Source organism: Chenopodium album, chromosome 17 (genome assembly GCF_948465745.1).
Source record: "Chenopodium album chromosome 17, dcCheAlbu1.1, whole genome shotgun sequence".
Taxonomy (NCBI): Eukaryota; Viridiplantae; Streptophyta; class Magnoliopsida; order Caryophyllales; family Amaranthaceae; genus Chenopodium; species Chenopodium album.
This window is the reverse complement of record NC_137850.1, coordinates 33,411,943-33,434,193: the sequence shown is the minus strand read 5'-3', so window position 1 is coordinate 33,434,193 and position 22,251 is coordinate 33,411,943. Positions and strand designations below refer to the sequence as shown.

Here is a 22,251-nt window from a genome sequence, read left to right as displayed (position 1 = left end):
CAATAATGTTGCAACAAGGATGAAATAATTGTGCATCATAAATTACATTTTATATGTTAAATATCTATAATTATATTAGTGTAAAAATTATAATAATTAAGTTGATATTGTGAAAGTATTTTATGAGACGAATCGAACAAGATCTCACATGACTATATTTTGCTGAACGTATAACTCATATTATATGGTCAAACAAGAGTGATAAACAGTGCAAAAGTCCAATTATTGCAACAATAATATTGGAACGGAGGAATTATGTTGTAGTTATTGTATTATAATTATTCACAATAATAATACTAATGAATCTTCCAAGCCGACCTAAAACAAAAAAGAAATTTAATCAAAGTAGCACCGAAGCAAAGCCTAGGTCACACACTAGGGATGAGGTTATAAAAAGGGAAATCAAGCTATGTAACCTTGTGTTTTATTATGTGATTTTCTTAGGTAACCCTTACTTTGTCACTACTTCCTGAAATAACCTTAAACTTACCAAACATCAAATTGGATGAAAAAGCTAACACCGTTAATTGTTTTACTTTTTTTTTCTTCAATTCAATCTCATTAATTAGCTGAACTCACACTCTCTTTCTCAAAAATTGGGGATCTAAGCAATATATATTTGTAGGCATCGCTTGAAGTGCACCTATGTGGAGCATAGGTGATGAATATGCTTGGCAATCGTAGAAAGTTGGATTTGACAGATAACGACATGGACAAAACAATAGGGAGCTGCCAACAAATTTAAGGAACTTGTAAGTTGCTCATAGATCATGAAAGACAACCATGAAAAGGAACAAATCGAAGGCAACAACGACTTGATCTATGAAGGTCACACCCCATTCATAATCTACGAGGTCCTGAACCATGACTGAATATCCGAGGATTATGGTACGGATTGAGTAATGAAGTCAATTATGCCCGTTTTGGCCTCTAATCGATTCTTATAGCGACAAATATTAATTGCAACCCAAAAGACATACATACAAGATTCAATTCGCTCCAAACTACTTGATCTAAATTAGTTGAATATTTAATGCACACAGAAATTTAATTATTGTGATCACTTGAATTAAGTAACAAGATTAATAGGAACCGAAATTAATTATTCAAAATTATCTCATTAGGAATTATTTTCAATTAGATATTCCCAATTAAACATGCAATATAGGGGATTAAAGCAATAATTCAAACAAACATGCATGAATATAGGAAGCAACTTGAGAATAATTAAAGAATCAGAATGAATTAAAAGCATCCTAAACATGACACTAAATAGTTATTAATAATTAAAATTTTAGGCATGATCTGAAAATATTAATGATTCCTTAAACGGTTAGTGATCAAAGCAATAGTTCAAACAAACATGCTAGCAAGAACAAGTATTGTAGAATTAACTAAACGAAAAAATAATTAAATCTACTTAACTTCGATTGCGAAACCTTGCAACTACATCATGAATAAACGGTTAGTAAACTTCGAATTCAATGAAATAATGACATTAAATAAGCTAAATTAAATAAAGAAAACAAATTAAATTAAGTTTAGATTGAAACCCTTAGAATTTATGATCAACCTTGCACCCCGTCGATCGTCGATAACGTTTCGGGTAAAGTATTTATGTCTAGGAGCACTTGAAGGAGGAATTTTGAAAGGTTTTAGAAAGATGGAAGATTAAAAGAATAAGAGTATTAGAGAGAATATGAGCAGAAAATAGTGCCCGTAACCCATGAAAGGCTACGTTATTTACAAGGGAAAAAGATAGAAACTACATCGCCAAAATCATATACCTGTCACGCCATGTTAGCTCATGTCGCGTTGTGACATTTCTGTCGCTTAGCGATAGAATTGTCGCTAGGCAACAAGATCTGGCGCAAAATACAAAAACCTGAATGTTTATAAATTATCCTCTTGAGCGTTCTAATTAAGAAATTCATCTGTTTAAAAGCCGATTTTCTTACGCGTTAAGGACTTTTAGGAGTTTATTTCAAATTGGATTGTGTTATAAATTAGACGATTTTTAAAATTGGGTTTAAGAATGAAAATAAGAATAATAAACAGTTTGGGCTTGAAATAAAAATAAATATGGGCTAGAAAAGTTAAATGAAATGGGTTTAAAAATAAAATTAAGTACACCTTTATATCAACACTCTACCCGAACTAAATGACAATGAAAGATTTCCTTCATCATCGCGTTTTGGTCAGGGTGACATTTTTAGGTGTCCACAATATCTCTCTCCTTCTCCTCCCCTATCTTCTTCTTCTTGTACTGTATATCCTTAATTTCGAGACCGAATACAATAAAAAAGGCAACTAAACTCTAATTTCAATTCAAATAACTTCTAAAATTGAATCCAACCTAAAAATTTAATGCTTATACAATTTTAAAATCCAACTTGAAACATAAAATTTACTATCCCACATCATCCACTCAAAGAAAACATCAAATCAAAGAGCATATATGTAAAATAAAATTTAAAAAGAAAAAGTAATGAACGAAAGTTATATTAAGAAAACGAATGAAGAGTTAGTTAGGAAGATTAAGGGCGTGTTTGGCAAAATATAGCTATGAAGGTAGCTGTTAGTTGTCAATAAACTCCTAGTTATGAAGATAAATAATTTGGGTATGAGTGTTCAGTCAAGTAGCGGTTGACTATTGGGGTGACAATTCGGGTTAGACTTCGGGTCAATTTCGGGTTTTGCTTAAAAACTATAGAAAAATAATGTAAAACTTAATACTATTACAAAATATGAAATTTGGGTCAAAATCAAATTGATTCAGGTTGTTCAGGTTCGGGTCAAGTTCGGGTTTCTCTCAGTAACTTCGGGGTGGGTCAGGGATTTCCAGCCCTAGTTGACTAGCTGTTACATATAAAAATCAATATTTTATTTTTAAAATTATAGATTAAATTTTCAACAACTACTCAAAAGGTATCTCTAACTTCAAAAGCTAATGTTTCTAACTGAGAAAGGTTGAACAAAGATCATCTATATACTTAGTATTTAAAACTCAAACTAAGAAAGATGCATGTTCCCATCCTATTACACTTCAGTCCCTATCTTTTCTTTTCCAACCTAATGTGTCACGTGTATGTCTTCTTACATTTTTAATTATTTATTACACTATCTTTCTTAACTCTTTCATTACACTTATATTTACTTTATACAGATACCCACAATAATCCAAACCAATTTTAATTCATCTATCAAGCATACTTCATCTTCATTTCTTCTCTGCAATTCACTATTTTCCCTTTCTCTCTTTAATTTTTGTCCCTCCACCTTCATTTTTTCGAGCCTCATTTTGAACTAAATTCCCAAAAATTTAATTTTATTAATCATATTTTCATTTACGCATTACACTCATAATGATTTATTAGTATTTTCCCACTCATCTCTCAATGCAATTTTAATACTCCCTCTGTTTTTTATTTATTTATTTATTTTATTATTTGCATCAGTTTGACCGGTATAGAGACGCAACTTTGACCATTAATATCTTTAATTATTAATTAGTAAAAATTATAACAAAATTATATTATGAAACTAGGCATTATGACGAATCTAATGATATATTATATAATATTTATTTATTTTATGGAGGTGAAAAATTAAATCAATCATATTATGTAAATAGTGCATAATCAAAGTGATTCATTAAAAAAAAAAACGGAGGGAGTAATAAACTACATGCACCAAAGTGTCTTACCTCATTTTTTTCCAATTACAATTAACAATCAATATTCAAAATCACACAAACCAAAAATAAAAACACCAATAGTAAGCACAGAAGCAGCATTAGCAAGATGTTTGGTGTTTGTAACAGTGGGCTGCTTCTGCGGATTTACTATTGTCAAATGGGCTATTTAACCTTTGTTGTGGGCTAAGAGTTCGCATGGATTGGACTTCAGCAGGAGGCACCAACAACTTTCTTTTGCTTATTTACAGAGTTATGTGAGCCTAGACAGCCCGAATACTTCAATATTGTGCGTTGTACTTGGCAACAATCGGATCAGGCTCAGGCCTTTTGAACAAGCTTTGGGAATGTGCTCTAGCTAGTTGCTTTATTTTTTTTGGTTGCCGCATTAATATAGGCAAGATTTGATCCCACTTCTAATACTTTAAACAATTAAGACAGCTGACATCTACGCATAATTATGAGTAGAAGTGATCAACAACGGCTTAGTCCGGTAGCCTGATTGGGCCGCCTTGAAAAAATTGTGGGTGTAGACAACATTAAAAACATGATTTTAGTGAAAAGCCTGTTTTGGCCCGTTAAGTAAGACACAAGTAATTTTTCGGTCCATTATGTGTAATGGACCAAATTACGAAGGGAAGTCATTGGAAGGTACTCATGGCAACCGACACTGGCATATGACTTTACGTTCTTTGTCATAACTAGTGACACTAGTCTTGAAGGCTTTGAGAGGCCAATTATTAAGACGTGAATGAGCTCTGTGGGTTTTGGATGTTGGATTTGGCTTTGTAGGGTTTGATGAAATTTTGAGAGGTTTGACTTTGGTACTTGGGGATTTGACTTGAACTATTGTGGCCAGTGGCAGAGCCAGGACTTTGACAATGGTAGGGCACTGTATCACTCGGAAGTCTGGAACTCTTTTATCTAAGGCCTTTAATTTTTTCCACGAGTGAGATCTCAAAATTATTACTTAATAATCGTATTTATCAAAGCTTTTTATTCCAAAATACATTAAATATTACCCCAATTCAAGGCTTTAACCAATGACCCTGTTACTTTTTTTAAGATCTTTTAAATTATTATAGGTTTGAATTGGAATCACTAGATAATAAATTACATGATCCACTATACCGAATTAAACTTAATGAGTCTTCAAGTTTTATTGTCATTTGGGATAATGGAGAAATAGGACCTTAAGAAAAGAAAAAAAAAATAAAAAGGAAAGAAATAAAGAAAAAGAATAATAAAATAAAAAAAGAAAGAAATAAATAAAAGAGGAAAGATAGGGGAAAAAAGGGACATTAAGCCTTAAAGAAAAAAAAATAAAAAAAATAAAAAAAATAAATGTTGGGTAAAAGATTGGAGCCCATGACCTTTGATCATTTGGTTCACTAGATAATGATCCAACTACTAGGCTACTAGCTAGTAAGTTTGTATATAGTTTTGCACTTTGTATTCTATTTAAATATCCCTCCGCCCCTTAATATAAAAACCTCATTTTCTTTTTGGGTAAACCAAAATATAATACCTCTTTCTATTTAAAGGTTGTATTTTTTGACATTGTTACCCTTTTTAGATGAGTTGTTATCTTTTTCCCTTTACCTTTTTTGGCACTTTTAACATCAATTCCCAACACTTTCTCTCTCTATCTCATCAATTATTCCTAACTACTTTTTCTTTCTATCTATCTCTCTCTAACCCCACATACATATATGTACTTTTAATCATAATTTAAAAGAATTTACAACTTTCTTAATTCCCGTGCAAAAACCAAAAGAGACTTTGATTAAGGGACGGAGGGAGTATAATTTAACTAACTTTTTTTTTTCCTTTGTTTCTAGTAGGGCACCCTACCAGGACTCAATGTGGCTCCGCCACTAATTGTGGCTTAGGAGGGTTTAGGGCGGAGGAGCCCTTAGAGCTTGGCAACGTTATTGCTGGCCTTTGAAATTAAACCGATTTAGCAAATGATACCTTTGTCATAAGGTGTTAAAAGGGGAGACACTTTTTAGGTATTTATATATGATATTTCCTCTGTATTTTTTAAGTGCTCCATTTTAATCGACACATATATGCTATTGTGAAAATTTTATCAATAAGTGTCTAACAAGTATGCACATACCTATGTTTAATCTTATTTACTCTGTATAGTGTATGTAAATACTAAATACAGTAAATAGTGTATATTTTCAATTTTTTTTTTTTTTTTAAAAAAGGTAAGAGGTAAGATGTAGGATCTTACTGAGCCGACACCTCTTACAGGCTTAGCCAGCCCAACTCCACAGATCATGTTTTAGAGTAGAGGCAGGAGGTAAGGGAATCCCTCTACTCTCAAATATTTTGTAGTTGGTGGAGCTCGAACTCGTGACCTTAAAGTTATAAGGTGAATTTCTCACCAACTCCACCAAGCTAAACTTGGTGTATATTTTCAAACTTGGTACAGAGTATATCATATTGCGCACAATACAAGTAACTAAAAATTTAAACCTCAAAGTCATAAGGTAAGTTCTCCACCAACTCTACTAAACTAAACTTGGTGTATATTTTCAAACTTGGTACGGAGTATATCATATTGCGCACAATACAAGAAACTAAAAATTTAAACCTCAAAGTCATAAGGTGAGTTTCTCACCAACTCTACCAAGCTAAACTTGGTGTATATTTTCAAATCTGATACGAAGTATATCATATCGCGCACGATACAAGTATTTAAAAATTTAAATCTTAGGATAGCGTACCTCTTGGATCGATTAGATACAAACAGTTTCACATACGCTCCAGGATAGAAATTGATTGTTTTTTTTATGCAAGGTGTACATTGAAAGTCAATGCAGTACTTCCATAAGAAGCACTTCCAAAAAAAAAAAAGGTAAATTGAATTGCGCACAACAGAGGTAACTCCAAAGTCCACACATTAGACTCTACTCCTTTGTTTTTGAGGGATGTAAGGATAGCAGTATTCCCTCCTTCCCCTTCCGTTACACTGATTTTGTTTGGAAAATAGAAATGATGGTAGTGAATGATTGATTATTTAGCTAAAAAAAAATACTTTGTAAAAATAAATACTTTCTCCGTTTTTTAATAGTTGCAAAACACACTTTTTCACGGTATTAAAGAAATGTGAGGTTCACATGATATAATACACTTTAAAATGAGGTGAGTGGATTTAGTGGACCATGTGCTTTAAATAAGAAAAATAGTACATATTTTCTCTAATATAACTTTCCATTTATAGTGTGTTACAAGTATTGTGATATTTCCATTTTAGAGAAGTGTTGCAAGTATTAAAAAACGGAGGAAGTACAACTTATATTCCTCTACTCCATCATTATGTATAGTTAATATCCTTATGTTCCTTCATATAGTGCCCATTTTTCATTTCTTATTGGAATTGTTGAAATTGAAATATAAGAGTATATTTTAATAATAAAACAATAAAGTGCAGCAATTTTTTTTAAAAAATTAACTCTTTCGTATTTATTGGTTTAAAAAAGGATATCTTGTCTGAAACTACCAATTAAAACCAAGATTTTGTGAGAAATTATCTAACAAAAAAATATTATAAAAAACTACCTAATAAAAGGTAAAATATTGTAGAATAATACCTCTGTCAGTTTTTACATTTGACCTAATTTTTCGGCGTCCGACTGCATAACACCCCTAAGACCACCATCTCGTAGCGCAAATCTACCCCACCAACTCGAAATATCCTCAAGCCACCCCCGAATATAGCCTTAACACCAACCAACTCTTGCAGTGATTTTGGGAGTGTTATGAGATGGGTCAACGGTGGAAAAATTAAATTAATGATAGAAATCCGGTCAGAGGTAGTATTTTACAACATTTTAGCCTTTACTAGGTAATTTCTTAACTTACAACACATTTTTATTAGGTAGTTTCTCACAAAATCTTGATTTTTAATAAGTAGTTTTTGACAAAAAAATCCTTTAAAAAACTTTAAACAGGGTGAAAAAAATGCATATCCTTGCTATTATGCCAACTTATAGCTTAACATCCTTTAATAATGACTTTTAGTTACCTTTCTAAGCTAATCCTCATAAACTCTGTTCTTCTGGGATCACGTCATGAAGATTTGCAAGATTCCGATGTCTATCTGTAATAAAGCAGATTCCCTTTTCACTAGATTCTGGTGGGCTAAAAGTGGAGACAGAGGCATTCACTGGATCAATAGGCAACGAGTTCAGCTTCCCAAAGGCATGGGGGGTTTGGGGATCCGCTCTGCTAGTACTTATAATGAAGCCTTGCTTTTCAAAAGTATCCACCGTATGCACACCAACCCACAACTTCTTGCTGCTAAGGTGTATAATGCAAAATCGGACTGTATCTTTTGTCCCCAAACCGATTTGCGCAAACCCCCTTTGGCTTCTTTCTCATGGGTTAGAAGAGCTATGCATTCTACGGCTATTAAAATGAGGAAAGGTTTTGCGTGGAAAATTGGAACTGGTCATAATGTCTTGGCTTCCAGTTCCAAATGGGTTAACAACAAAATTCCAGTTGTTAATTCGAATCAGAATCTCAGACTAAGTGCGTTATGGAAAATTAAAGATCTTATCACTTCTTCCCGCTCTTGGAATGTTGGAATTATTCGGGAACGGTTTAAGTGGGAAAGCGCACAGGAAATTTTTTCTATGGCCCTCCCAACTGAGGAAGAGGACAACTTCTTATACTGGCCCTGGCACAAAACAGGAACCTATACGGTTAAATCAGGGTATGCCTATTTAACAAATCCTGAAGGTATAGGAGTGTCTTCCCATAGAAACTTATGATTTTTTCAAAATTTTATGGCGTCTTGATATTCCCTTCATGTGGAAACTTGTTGTAAATGGAATCTCTGTCAGGACCAATCTTCAAACAAGAGGAATTATCTCTGACGCCATATGTGACTACTGCGACCTAAAGGAGGAGGATGGTTTTCATCTCTTTCTTGAATGTTCTATAGCTCGATATGCCTGGGACAACTTCCAGATATCGAACTGCAAAAATTTAACGGATGCCACTTCGCTTGACGAATGGATCCGAAGCCATATTCTGCTTTTTTATAGTCAGGATGGAATCCGTAGTAATCGCATTCAGGCCTTCGTAGCCACTTTGTGGGCTATATGGATTACTCGGAATAAGCGTGTCTTTCAAGGTGACAATGGGTATTTAGGTTGTTACTTTGGTAATCTGAAGGAGGCCTTCCTCCTTTTAAATGATTTCACAAAGTCGACAACTAGATTAGAGGATGTAGCTCTTTTAGCAGATCTCTCTTATCAACCCCCGCCGGGATTTTTACAGGCTTCGTTAGGACAAGTGAATCATGTCCTACTTTTCAATGATTCTTTGGCTCTTGGTACGATTTGAGTTGATGGTTAGTGGCATAAGACTAGCAAACCGTACGGGGTAGGATGGACAATAGAGATGCATCACACAGGTGAATTGGAGGCAGGAGGTTTCTTTGGAATTGCGGCCTCAGCCCTACAATCAGAGTTCTTGGCTTGTATTTATGCTTTGCGTTGGGCCTGAGATAATGGTTACAGGTCAATTAAAATTTTAACTGATTGTGCCTCTCTTGTTACGGTGCTTAAAAGCAAACAACCCTTGGATATTCACCTTTACTGGACTTGGAAGGAAATTATTAAAATTGGAAGAACCTTCCAGCATTGCATCATCCTCAAAGTTGACAGAGCAAGTGTCAACCTCTCTCGCCGCATAGCTAATCAGTGTCGGACTACTTTAAATAGCTTTTCTAATTCTGTTGTTTTTGATGTGTTTTAGTCTAGTTGTTACTTTCCTTTTCTTTCTTTCTGCTGCTGTCAAAAAAAAAAAAAAAACAAATGTCAATAAATAAATAAACAAATAAATGTTATATTGTAATCACAAACTATTGGGTGCGACAATCCACATTCAATAGTTCGTGCGGCAACGGCACTCAACATATTCAAATTTCTCCAAGTACAAAGAACTCATGTCCTATAACTAACATTTCGTCAAATCCTAGCATTCAACCTCAACATCAAAATACTAATCCTTAACCCTAACATCAAACAAACAAACCTACGCAACTTACAATCAATCTATACAAACACCAACAAAAACCTAAAAAATCGAAAAAAATCGCACGAAAATTAAATAAGAGTTTAATACCATTGCGAAAACCGATGCTAGCTTGTTGCGGGTGGTTGTTGTGGGATGCCAGTTTTGGTGGCTAGAAATTCAGGAGCTTCTCTGCTTGTGGTTAGTAGCGATTGGTGGTTGATTTTGGGTTGTAGTTGGAGATGCGGATGACTGGTGGTTCTGGGCGGATAATTGCGGCTAGGTGGAGTGTACTTTGGCTGCGATTCGATACTGATTAGTGGCGGTTCTTTGCAGGTGGAGTTTGCTGGTTGATGGTGGCTAGTTGGGCGGCAGTTGAGGAGCATCGGTGGTGCTGTTGTTGGTTGGGCAATTTGGGAGCAGCGGTGGTGGTGCTGTTGTTGGTTACTCATGTTTTTTGTTAATGAGAAACCCCATTGAGGAAGAAAGAGATGAAGAGGGGGAAATAGGAGAGAGAAGGAAATAAAAATATACTGTATATTTTTAATCATATTAGCTAACAAATGACGCATATCATCCATTAAAATGAGCATATTAGTCAATTGATGTCTGATATCAGTCAACATTAGGGACATATAAGACAATAATAAAAACGTATCAGTCAACACAAGGAACATATCAACCAACAAATGAAACATATCATCCAACAAAAGGAACATATCATCCAACAAAAGATTCATATCAGCCAACAGAAGGAACATATCAACCAATAAATGAAACATATATATCAGCCAGCAAAAGGATGAAATCAACAAACAGAAGCAACAGGTAAGCCAATAAAATAAATATATCAGCCAACACATTATATGAAACATATAAGCTAACAATTAAAATAACATATCAGCCAATAAAATAAATCAGCCAATTAAAGAAACATATCAGCCAATAAAAGAAACATATAAAAAAAACATATCAGCAAACAAAAGGAATATATATTAACTAACACAAAAACCATATCAGTCAACTATTGAAGCATATCAGCCAACAAATGAATCATATCAGGCAAGTCTATCGCACGTAATTATGCGTGTGACAGTCCGCACCATGGGCAGACCCACTTGAGGACAAGGGAGGACCATTGTCCCCCCACTTTCAAGAAAAAAATCAGAGAAAAAAAAAAGAAATCAGAAAGACAACACGTGGGTTAGGAAAAGAAGGAAAGAGAATTTTTCAGAAAAAAAAGGGAGGAAAGAGAAAAGTTTTAAAATTCAAAAACCTAAGAGAGAGAAAGTGGTTTGTAACTCAAAAACATAATGGACTATTCCCCAAATCAAAAAAATCCGGTGAGGAGAGCCTACATTCTTAAAAAACCTTGTCAACCAACAACTCATAATTTCCCTCAAAGACAATGCTTCGGAAAACGTCGTTTTAGTGTGAAGTGGTTTGTAACTTTTTATATTAAACAAGTATGTACCCGAATTATTTGTATTGTGTACCCGTTTTTTTAAAAAACATGTTGATGTTAGTTGAATTATCGAAATTGTCCCCCAATTGTCAAATTTCTAGATCCATCACTGGTCCGCACCCAATACATTCTCAATTGTAATATGTTGTTATTGGATTCACGATCATGTCTCTTTACTAACTTCAGCCTCTTTTATTTACACAACTAAAAACTTTTTTGTTAAAGTTTTATCCCTAAAATATTCCCGTCAAAATAATGCATTTAGAAGAAAACATAGGGATCAGTTCATACATACTACGTACATACATTGCTTATTTGTCAAACTAACTACACTTTTTCCCTCAAATTACGTGCTCGCCCTACTTTATGATTAACATGAAATCGAGGGTGAAGAATCAATTCTTATAAAATAATACCGTAACAAACAAAAAAATATGCATGTTTAACCAACATACATTTGTTCTTCAATGAGCGAGCCTATCATATACATACATACAATGATACAAATCAACTCGATAATGAATTATTATCAATTAACAAACCTACAATGCCTCCTAATCTCACCATTAAATCCAGTAAGTGGACTAATATTCCCCATTTTAATCATAGCAGCAGTAAAATCCTGAGCCAAAGCATAGTTACTCTTAGCATAAAGCCTAACCCAAGCATCTTGTGATCCACCATTGAACAACTCTTGGTCAGAATGTAGTAGCCCTTGCCTAGCCATGAGGTTCCGAAAATAGCTATTATCGAAATGGTTCGGGGAGTTCATGTCAAGAGGGGCTAAGTTATCATCCCCTCCTATGGATGGGCAAGTGCTCATCCTGGCTGCTACAAAGCCGGCATTGATGTTGTTGGCCTCGTTGTAGATATGGGACCGGTACGATGAGCACCGTGCCATGCCGATGGTGTGGGCCCCGCTTAGGGCGGTCATGTCGCGGGCGGTTAGGTTCTTGGAGGCAAACATGGAGATAAGGGTTGCAAGGTTGGCTGTTGGTGGTGGAAGGTTGGCATTTGCTGCGCTAAAGCTTGCAAATCTTGCGTCTCTCCTTCCTAGTGGTACCTTCCATCTAGGACCACCCAACTACATTTACAATTTCAAAAATAATTATATTCAATTGCATATAAAAATATATACTGTATTAAGTTTATTCAAATAAAAATAAAAATATATGCACAATAAGTTGCATCTAATCATTAATATACTTCGTAAATTGACATTAATTTTGGAATGTATGAATTCATCAAATATTACGTAAAATCAGCATAACGAATGTTATATATCATATACTAATGCATATAAATATTACAATAATACAAGTATCATTTTCTGTAATGAAAGTACTCCAATATTAATTCTACTACCTAATTCTATTGCCTAATTCTATTGCCTTATATAGAAATAAATGTTTTCTTTTTTTTGAATAGCAGAAATAGTAGGACTATATCTTATTGCCTTATATAGAAATAAATGTTTTATAAAACCTCAACTTTTGTCAGTCTTTATAAAGTAATCTTGATTTTTCTGCTAACTTATTAAAATTCCAAATTGTCCAAAATGTGTTACACAGAGTATTAATATTAGACTATATCTTCTTTAAAAAAAACAAAATATTAGACTATTTCTTATTACTTAAATTAAAAAACATTTATGAATAAAAAAAAAAAAAGTTAACCACTTAGCTTATGGAGTCCTTCAAAAATAAATTATGGAGTGTCCTAAAATAAGTTAAGGAGGAAATAAAAAATTTGGAAGTTCATATATTACCAATTAACATAATTTTCATTTTATAAAAATGTTTATGTAATAAAACCACTTGAATGATGTGATGAGGAAACAAAAAGAATGAATACAATCAATTAGTCAGTTCAACACATCTTATCAACAAATTTTGTATGGACACATCTTATCATCAAATTATTTGTTATGAATAGTTTAGACAATATGACAACTAAATCCGAATGTTAAAAATGATTGACAAAAGGAGTCAAGTAGCAATCAAAATTACTTACCAAAACAACTCCATCTCGTGCAGCAAGAGCAAGAATGTCAGAACAAGACACTGTATTCTTACATTTAGCTTCCACATTCTTTTTGATTATATCAATCAATTTAAAACCCTTCAATGAATTTTGATTTGCATAGGCATTCTTCTCTCCTTTGAAAGCTGGCGTATCTTCTAGTAACACCGACCCGTCACAACCCTGAAATATATAACCAACAACCAATTAATATTATTGTAAATTGTATAAATACATAAATGGTTCATGATAAAATGTGTGACCAATATCAAAATTTGTTACTCGTATTTATTTTCATGAGATAAACTTGATGTGAAATTGTGAATTAAATATCATCATATATACAATACATGTATCGAAGGGTATAATACTCACATTTACAAAGCAGTCATGGAAGAACAAGCGAAGAATAGAGGCACCAATACGCGGTTCTCTAGCAACCGCTAGAGCCATTGTAGTACGTACAATGTTGTGAAGCTTCGGGCAACTTCTTGCGTAGAAATTCGGCGTAAGTTGAGCATTGATAATGTTGGCACAAATAAGTAGCCATAGAAAAGATATTCTAGCTATGAAGTACATTGATGATGAACCCATCATATATTAATAAAGCTAGATGAATTACTAATTTTATTAAATTTGGAAAGGTTATTAATTACACTCTTCAACTTACTAGGAACATTGAGGTAGTTTCTATATTATAAATGTAGAGAAAATAGCTTTATATGGAAACTCTATATATAACAAGCACAGCTGGAGAAAAAAAACTTTATTTCATGATCATATATAGATGGCACCTTAAAGCATATCTCAAGCTTTATAATTTCCGTGATTCTTTTCTACAAGTATTATTTTAACTACATATATACAACATTTTTTATTACACATTTGGGTGTACTGTATGTCCCCACTCCCTCAGTCACGTATCATTGAGTTTGATGAACTGAATTGAGCGAATGTGTAAGTATCATTAAATGTACCTTCGCATAACAAGATATACGCTCATCCGTATTATATTACGGGTTCAAAATTTTTTTAAAATATTTTTTTTGGGGTTGAAGATAATAGGTGATGGTAACAAAAGGGACTTCAACCCAATAATAATTTTAGGAAATTTTGAAGGGAACGGTTTATAATTCATGACAAATAATATGGAAGGAAAAAACGAAAGGAATTAAATTAGAGAAAGCGAAAGAAATTGTGTATTTTAGTAGAGTATAGTAGTAAAAGACAGAATGCAAAGACGCGTATGTTTCCTGGAAACAATTGTTAGCCCTTTTTGTATGTTTAATGGATTGTCGGCAATTTATGGTTTTATTAAATATTGTTTTTTGCTAAAATTAATTCACGTGAAAGCTGTTATTAGAAGGCCCTATTATATCTTGTCAATTTTTCATTGTTTTTCTCTTATTAAATTAATTTGTTATTTTATTTTGTGTGAAGGGGAGTAATTTGTTTGTTAGGAAAATATCATATTTTATAATAATTCATTGAAAGAATGTGAATTTTTTGTGTCATTTTACTCATTTTTATTGATGAATAATTATTTAGTAGTTGTTCTTATATAAAAAAATAATTATTTTAATTTTTTGTTGCTGGAAAATTTCGTTTTCCTTAAATAATTGTTCAAATTGTATTCTGACACGATTATTTTGTCATGGTTTGGAAGCATGTACTACGTGTAATATTTATTAGAACTTTCAGCTCTAAGATTTTACAAAAATCTTTATAGCTCGGAAATTATATGAGGCTATTGAATCTCTTTAAAGAAGGATGCATTAAAAGTCAACGAGGAAATGCATGTAAAGATGTCAAATTAATTTTGAAACTTATTATTTATTTAATTGAACCAACTTTAAATTGGTGCCTATTATAAAAAAAAATAAACTATTATAATGTATACTACAACCCTTAACCTGCTTGTATATATACAAAGTGTATAATTTGTAATATATTTTAGAACTCTACTCCATCTGTGCAAGTAAAGAGAAATTTTAAAGAAGTTTAAGTTTGAGAATTTACGATAAAATTAAACATATCAACATTGCTAATATCAACTTTGTCCATACCTAAAATATTGTTACCTTTGGTTATTTCATGCAGTGAAAAGCAATAATTTGTCAATAAAAATAGTTGCTTTAAAACTTGGAGAAAAGTTACGATTAACAATTAGAAATAGATGTGTAAGAGGGAAAATTTGTTAAACCAAATTATGTTAATGTGGAAAATAGTTTAAACCTAATCAATAAAGAAAAACGTTCAAAATGATACACGTAACCATCATTTAGAAATGAAGTGATCAAGTGAGTAATCATTCTTAGTAAATCCCTTTTAATCTTCTCATATACACAGACAATGCAGTGACCCCACAATGCAGTCCATCCTTATTAGAGTTGCATTAATAGTTTTCCAAGAATAAATTGAGAGTATTAATTTACTATCGAAAGAGTAATGTAAACTTATAATTGCACAAAAAGTATACGAAGTACGAGAATATTTGGGATAAAAAATAGTTGGCCAAAATGACGGCTAATATACTGGATCGGATAGAGAGTGTACATTTTGATCAGATGACATTTCGTCCTTTCCCATATTCTTTTCTTGATTTGTGTGAGAATTTAAGTTGAGCTTCGAATTTGATGCTCTACTACTAGTATATCACTTTTCACTACCATTTCTATGAGAAAAAGTAGAAGATACGGAGTACTTGTATTTAAATCCATTGAAATTATTGCATGGCTATATTTTGCTTGAAATTCGGCAATCTTACTCACTTCCCTATATTATTAATAATTTTAAAATAAATAAAAAACCTTATAATAATGTCTAAATGGCAAAATATACTTGGTCACTAATTATATTATCAAGGGCAAAAGTTCCTTTTTAAAGACTAAAGCTAGAGTTAATTCAAATGGGCCCTTTACACTTTTGACATAACATACCGTCTAAAGTACTCCAACAGCAGTTAATGACACTTTTTGTGTTTGACAATATTTGAATCCGACCTGTGTTGCATATCTGATTTATGATGGGTGAATATTTCAACTAGAGTTTTTTGCATTCAGTGAAAGCTCGAACTCGAAACCAGCGACATTAAACTGATACCACTTGAGCCAACTCTTATTGGTTAATTATATATACAATTATAATCACAATAGAATTGTTGATTTTTAGTATAAATCATATAATTGGTCTCCTAGTCCTATCAACCCAATCAAAACTGCCAGAAATAAACAACTTAGAAACTGATTGTTTGAAATTGAAAATTAACCCGAAATTTTGAAACCGAACATATCAATATAATATTGATTTGTACAAACTCGTACTTGATATTGGACTGACCATTGGGAACTTGACTTTATATCTAACCAATGGAATACATTTTAATCTATTAGTGACTCGACCTATTTTAAAGTCATCACTATTAGTATTGTGAGACTTATTACTATGACTTGAATATTGTAATTGATCTGATTAAGCAATTGATAGTTATACACTCCCCTTGTCTTTCTCTAGTTATATCCCTCTTGTAAACCTTTATTAAGACTAGAGGTCATCCTCTAGTTACCGCGCAAGCGTGTGCATGGCTAACACAGGCTCGATTTAGGTGAGAGTAATAGAGTATATAATATATTTCTGGATCCACTAACAAAGAGCATACGGTACGATGCATGCTTTTGCGGGTGTAGGTGTAGGTGTGGGTGTGACTGTTTTGTAATCTTCAATTACATCCACATTAATGTGCCCGTTACTGTATGACTATAGATTGATTCGTTGATTGATAGTCTTTTTTTAGGTAACGGGAAACTATTCAACTTCAGGATAGTGATAATTCACGATCTTATCTTGACCCGGTTAAGACTAATTCGTTTTAAAAGCTACTAATTATCGACCTAATATCGATCGAGGAAGAATCATCTTTAGAATTTTATTCAACTAAAATATGGTACGAGAAAATTCAAGATTTCATGCACCTAAACAACAAGAAAAGTCCAAAGTGCTGGGCCAGGACCACTATGCTCTATGCTAAACAATAAACACACGGAAGCCCAGTATAGGTGGGTTTGTGGCCTGATTGGCCTCATTACACATGCCCATTGCTCCCAATAATACCAAAATTAGTCTTGATAAGCTTGTGAATTATTTGGGTAGCTCTCGTTGTTAGATTTTTTTGAAGACAAGCAAAGCATTGATTAATTAATGGCCAAAGCATCCGAAATTACATAAGGAGCAACAACATGGGGACAATGATTTTCCCCTGTTTATTCCTCTCCAAAAGGAATAAGCTTTGCTAGAGCATGAGCTACACAATTACCATCTCTTCTCACATGGGACCAAATTACAGAATTAAAATGAACGTAGAAGGATAAAATGTCACTTAACACAGTGTCAACCTCATCAGAGTATCTCGACCCTCTTCCCAACCGTTCAACCAGCAGCTTGCAATCAGATTGCAGGATAATGTCTTGCAAACCGTAGTGTCTTCCCAGCTTCAGTGCCATTAACAGTGCTTTGGCTTTTGCAATCTTGGGCTGCCACCAGGCTCTGCATCTTCTCGTCGCTGCAAACACCACTTTCCCCTCTTTATCCCTAGCAGCAACACCCAGACCCACCCAACCTTCCTCTGACAGAAAAGCATCTGAATTCAGCTTTATGAAGTGCGCAAGCGGGGCAATCCAAGAGTTGGGGCTGCGAGGTGTTCTATTTAACTTGGTGTGGTAAATACGAGCAGAGTAGCTCTCATATTCATCAACATACCTTAGAACTCACTCAACCAAAACCTAGTTGTGTGTAGACTTGTTCTGGAAGACTTTGAGGTTTCTTTCATTCCATATGCTCCAAGCAAGGAACATTCCTTGCTGAACTACTTTTTTTGTCAAGTGAACTCCAGCCAGTAAACATATCACATAGGGAGTTATGCTCATCCCACCTCAATAATTGCTCACATTTGTAGTCCTCCCTCAGTTCTTTAACACGAGTGCAACCCACTAAAGCATGCTCCACTAACTCCTCTTCAGTGAGACACCACGGGAAAGTGGCATTATCAACCATGTGGCGTCTCAGAAGCAAAGCTCGAACAGGCAGAGTACCTGTGCAAAGCCTCCAGAAGAAGTGTCTAACTTTAGGAGAGACGTCAGCCTTCCAGATTTCAACCCACGCTCTGTGAAAATTGTCGAGTTCACACCCTTTCCCTAACATGTAAGAGTACTTAACAGTATAGTCCCATGTCTTAGATAAGGCCTGTAATACCCTGTATTTTAATACGTATTTTATTTAAAATAAGTATTTTGTGAAGTATTTAAATAATTTGAAATGTTTTATTTATAGTATTTTAATTATTTATATAAGTTTGAAAATATTTTATAAAAGGAAAGTTATTTAATTAATTATTTTATTTAAGTTGGGGTTTAATTTAAGGAAGTTTTATTTTAGTAAAGTTTTATTAGGAGAGGGATTAGGAAAGATTAAAAAGGAAAAGTTTAGGAAGAAGGGTTTCTAGAGAAAGGGTATAAATATTCAACACTTGGGGCAAATCAAACTTTGCCCAGAGTGGAGAAAAACCAAGGTAAACTTTCTCTCTCTTCTCCTTTATTTTCTTTTCTTTTTCTTTCTTTTTTTCCCCTTCCCCTTTTTTTTCGGCCTTCATCACTGCCGGCCACCACCATCACCGGTGGGCCGCCGGCCACCAGCAGCACCAGCCGGCAGTAGCGGCAGCCACCCGCACTGGCAGCAGCCGGCAGTGGTGCCGACCTGCTGTCCGGCTGCTCCTTTTTCGAAAAAACAAAAAAAAACTTAATCTTTTTTTTAATTTTTGTTAAACCTTAGATCTAATTATTAAATATGGGTTTTGTGATTAATGTTATGATGTTTGATTGTAAGTAGTATGTAATTTAATTTTCAGATTTTAATTCTAATTAAAAAGCCCCAATTTTGAAACCCTAGATTCATAAATCATTAATTATTGAAGGATTATGATATAGGATGGTTTAAACCTTTGATTTAAGTATTTTAAAGCCTAATTACAACAAGTTTTCATTAAAATATAATGCTGGAATTTTTGGTAGTACATTAAAAATCAAGTTTCTTTAAGGAATTTTAATTACCCATTAATTAGGGTTAAAGTATGATGTTTTAAATATAATTTCAGCTTGTTTTAATTAGATTATGAGGGGTTTAATAATGGTATATATTGCTGGAAATTTGTGTAGAGAGGATTTTAATACTCTTCTATGATTTTAAATTATAGAAGACTTCGAAGTGAGTGATTTCTATTAGTCGTGGCGATATTAAGATCGTATTCAAGGTACGTTCGCGTACTTAGCATAATTTTGATGATGTAGTAGCATGCTAAATGTGATTAATTGATTACAAGTAAGTATCATGCTAGATTTGGAATGGAAATTGTGATTTGGTTGTTATTGGTGATTGAATTATGAAGCATAATTTATTTGTGATGGATTAATGGTTGGAAAATAATAGTTTGGAGTGTTGAATATGAACCACACTTTTATTTATGGCATGATAGAAAGCATGATTAATTAAACTAAATGTTTAATTTGGATTGGAATATAAAAAGGGAATTTTATTATGGTTCATATGATTTTTATTAATGCTATAAGCATGGGAAAGGAGATATGTAAGTGTCTATGTACACGAGGAATAAATTGTATGTTGGTGCCTTAGTGAACTTAAGGTGTTTCTAACACCGAGGGATAGGAATTGTGGCGCATTATGCGTTTAAGGTGTCTTTGACACCAAGGTAGATTAAAAATGGGTTCAACATTAAATATTATGTTCACTAATTATTCAAGAATTAAATTGGTATATTGAGTTGTTTGAATAATTATAATGATTGAATTGTGTTATGGTTTGAGAGTCATCACCAAGTCTAATAATATGTAAACAATGTAAAGTGAAAGAGATTACGCACCAAAACTCTTGGAACGTATATACCTTGAGTATGAACGTATGGGGGGAGTTATGCGACTTTATATTTGACCATAACTTCTACTGGGAGTACAGGACGCTGTATTTTCCTTTTATTATTATGCGCAGGAATTCCGCCACTTACGAGTGGTTCTTTTATACTGGCACGGTTAGCTCCCGTGTTAGTACCCCTTTATTGGGGCAGGTTAGGGGGAAAACCCGTTTGATGCGTAATCAAAACTTAATAAACTATTTAGTTACTTAGTTGAGAAGTTTTGTTGAATGTTGTATGCTTGAAAAACAGGTGCAACAAGATAAGTTGTGTGTTGATAGGTAAATGCATGTTAGTGTGTTTAAATACGCTTATGTACTCAGCTTTGCTGATTGTGTGTTTGTGTGTTTATTAGCCTTGTCTTTACCTTGGCCCTATGATGACCCATTTTTAATGGAGAGTAATGGAAACAAGTAAAGAGAAACTTTTCAGGTGATGAACATATTCATGATGGCATGAGTGAAGAGCGAATCATGCTAGTTTCCACTGTAGGAGTTTATAGGTACGATTGCGGAAAACATGAATCATATTCATATAGCACTTAATCCCAAGATCATGCATAACACATACAGAATTAGAATTAATACCTTTGCAGCGTGATTCCACGTGTGATCGAACAAGAATAAGGGAGACAAAGAACCTCAAACGTGATTCCTCTACTTGGTCCACATGCACGGATTAAGACCTCCACTAATGCTAGTTAGTTGCAATTGAACCCTTCAATTGACTTCTAAGGAGAAGAACAAGCAACGAACCAACCACGAACCACCACGAACCACCACACGCGCCACTAGGGGTGGCCGGCCGTGAGTCCAAGGGGAGGAGAGAGAGAGAGCCGTGGGTCAGAGAGAGAGTGAGAGGGTTTTTGGATTTGGTTGCCTTGATTCACAATCAACTATTAATTGTGTGTTATACAACCCTAGGAATGTATCTTATTTATAGATCTCATCTCTAAATAAGAGTCCATGACAAAGCCCAAAGCCTAACTCCAACCTAACTATGCTAGCCCAATCCAACTCATGATTAGTTACTTGCTCATGAGGCCCATAAATGGGCCTCTAACTTGCTTAACCCAATACCCTAGTGTGTGACCTCATAGGATCCATTCTAGCGGGCTTTGGACTATTTGACTAGCCCAAAGATCATTGATCATAGTCTAGCAACAGATAATGACGACCCAAAAAACGAACTTATTATCTCCATAATAGTGATCGTTGATATATCTAGTAATTGCACTTATCGAAGATATAACTCCTTCATCCATAAGTTTATGATGTATTATTGCTTTTATTTATTTTATGATATTTCTATTGCGAGACTAACGTAAAGGTTTTAAATTGGATTGTTTTGTTAAGGGCCTCCAATGGTTTCAAGTTGTAGGTTTGACTTTGTTTTACTTTGGTTTGACTTTATTTTCGTGACTTGACTTTCTAAGTTGAGTTGTTTTAAAATATTTTAAAGGAGAGTCTTCCGCTGTGTGTCTTTGATAGTTGCCTTAGCCGTTTTTATGGTGGCGGTAATATCTTAGATGTTCCTATTTAAAGTTTTAAACAGCGCAAAACAGGTATTTTAAAAGAAAGGAATTTCTAGGGTGGCCCAGATTAGTTTGTCTTGCTGCCCACTTTCACTCAAAGGAATAGCTAGGATACACTTACTATCACGGTCATTGAAGACATCTTCGATCACATCATCTCTCCACTTCCCATTTTCTGCATCAATAAGGTCAGCTACAGTACACAGATTGGAGTTTTCTTCACTTGAGATATATAATTTAAAATGTCCTCCTCCATCCTCTTTCCACGAGTCGGCCTAGATATTAATCTTCGTTCCATCCTTTACTCTCCAAATAATACCTTTGCTAATTAGAGCCTTAGAGGACCAAAAACTAGGCCATGAGTAACTACCACCAACTCTCAATCGAGCATTCATGAAATCAAAATTGGGGTGATACTTTGCTTTGATAACCCGACTAAGTAACGAATTTGGGTGTTTAATAAGCCTCCAAGCTTGTCTCCCAAGGAGAGCATCGTTAAAGACCGATAAATCCCGAAAACCCAT

The 22,251-nt window shown here is 33.9% G+C and overlaps 2 protein-coding genes across 2 annotated transcripts; both read right to left on the bottom strand.

The window, feature by feature from the left end:
* Positions 1-11,549: 11,549 nt before the first annotated feature.
* LOC145589587 (peroxidase P7-like) lies at positions 11,550-14,184 on the bottom strand. The gene is made up of 3 exons (XM_081646229.1): positions 13,593-14,184; positions 13,209-13,400; positions 11,550-12,279 (listed from the first exon to the last, which is right to left on the bottom strand). The coding sequence occupies exons 1-3, from the start codon at positions 13,812-13,814 to the stop codon at positions 11,725-11,727; spliced, it is 969 nt and encodes a 322-aa protein (XP_081502355.1). The 5' UTR covers positions 13,815-14,184; the 3' UTR covers positions 11,550-11,724.
* A 3,292-nt stretch (positions 14,185-17,476) lies between these two features.
* Positions 17,477-22,251, bottom strand: LOC145588842 (uncharacterized). The gene is made up of 4 exons (XM_081645438.1): positions 22,047-22,251; positions 21,849-21,902; positions 18,145-18,406; positions 17,477-17,972 (listed from the first exon to the last, which is right to left on the bottom strand). The coding sequence occupies exons 1-4, from the start codon at positions 22,249-22,251 to the stop codon at positions 17,477-17,479; spliced, it is 1,017 nt and encodes a 338-aa protein (XP_081501564.1).

Excerpts from the sequence above, each read along its gene's own strand:
- LOC145589587 (XM_081646229.1), bottom strand. The coding sequence starts at position 13,814 with ATGATGGGTTCATCATCAATGTACTTCATAGCTAGAATATCTTTTCTA. Across the intron at positions 13,401-13,592 it reads TCCATGACTGCTTTGTAAAT|GGTTGTGACGGGTCGGTGTT; the intron begins GTGAGTATTATA and ends TATATATTTCAG. Across the intron at positions 12,280-13,208 it reads CACGAGATGGAGTTGTTTTG|TTGGGTGGTCCTAGATGGAA; the intron begins GTAAGTAATTTT and ends TTGTAAATGTAG.
- LOC145588842 (XM_081645438.1), bottom strand. The coding sequence starts at position 22,251 with ATGGGTTTTCGGGATTTATCGGTCTTTAACGATGCTCTCCTTGGGAGA. Across the intron at positions 18,407-21,848 it reads TGTCTTCAATGACCGTGATA|GGAAAGGGTGTGAACTCGAC; the intron begins GTAAGTGTATCC and ends CTTACATGTTAG. Across the intron at positions 17,973-18,144 it reads AAATGTGAGCAATTATTGAG|GTATGTTGATGAATATGAGA; the intron begins GTGGGATGAGCA and ends GTGAGTTCTAAG.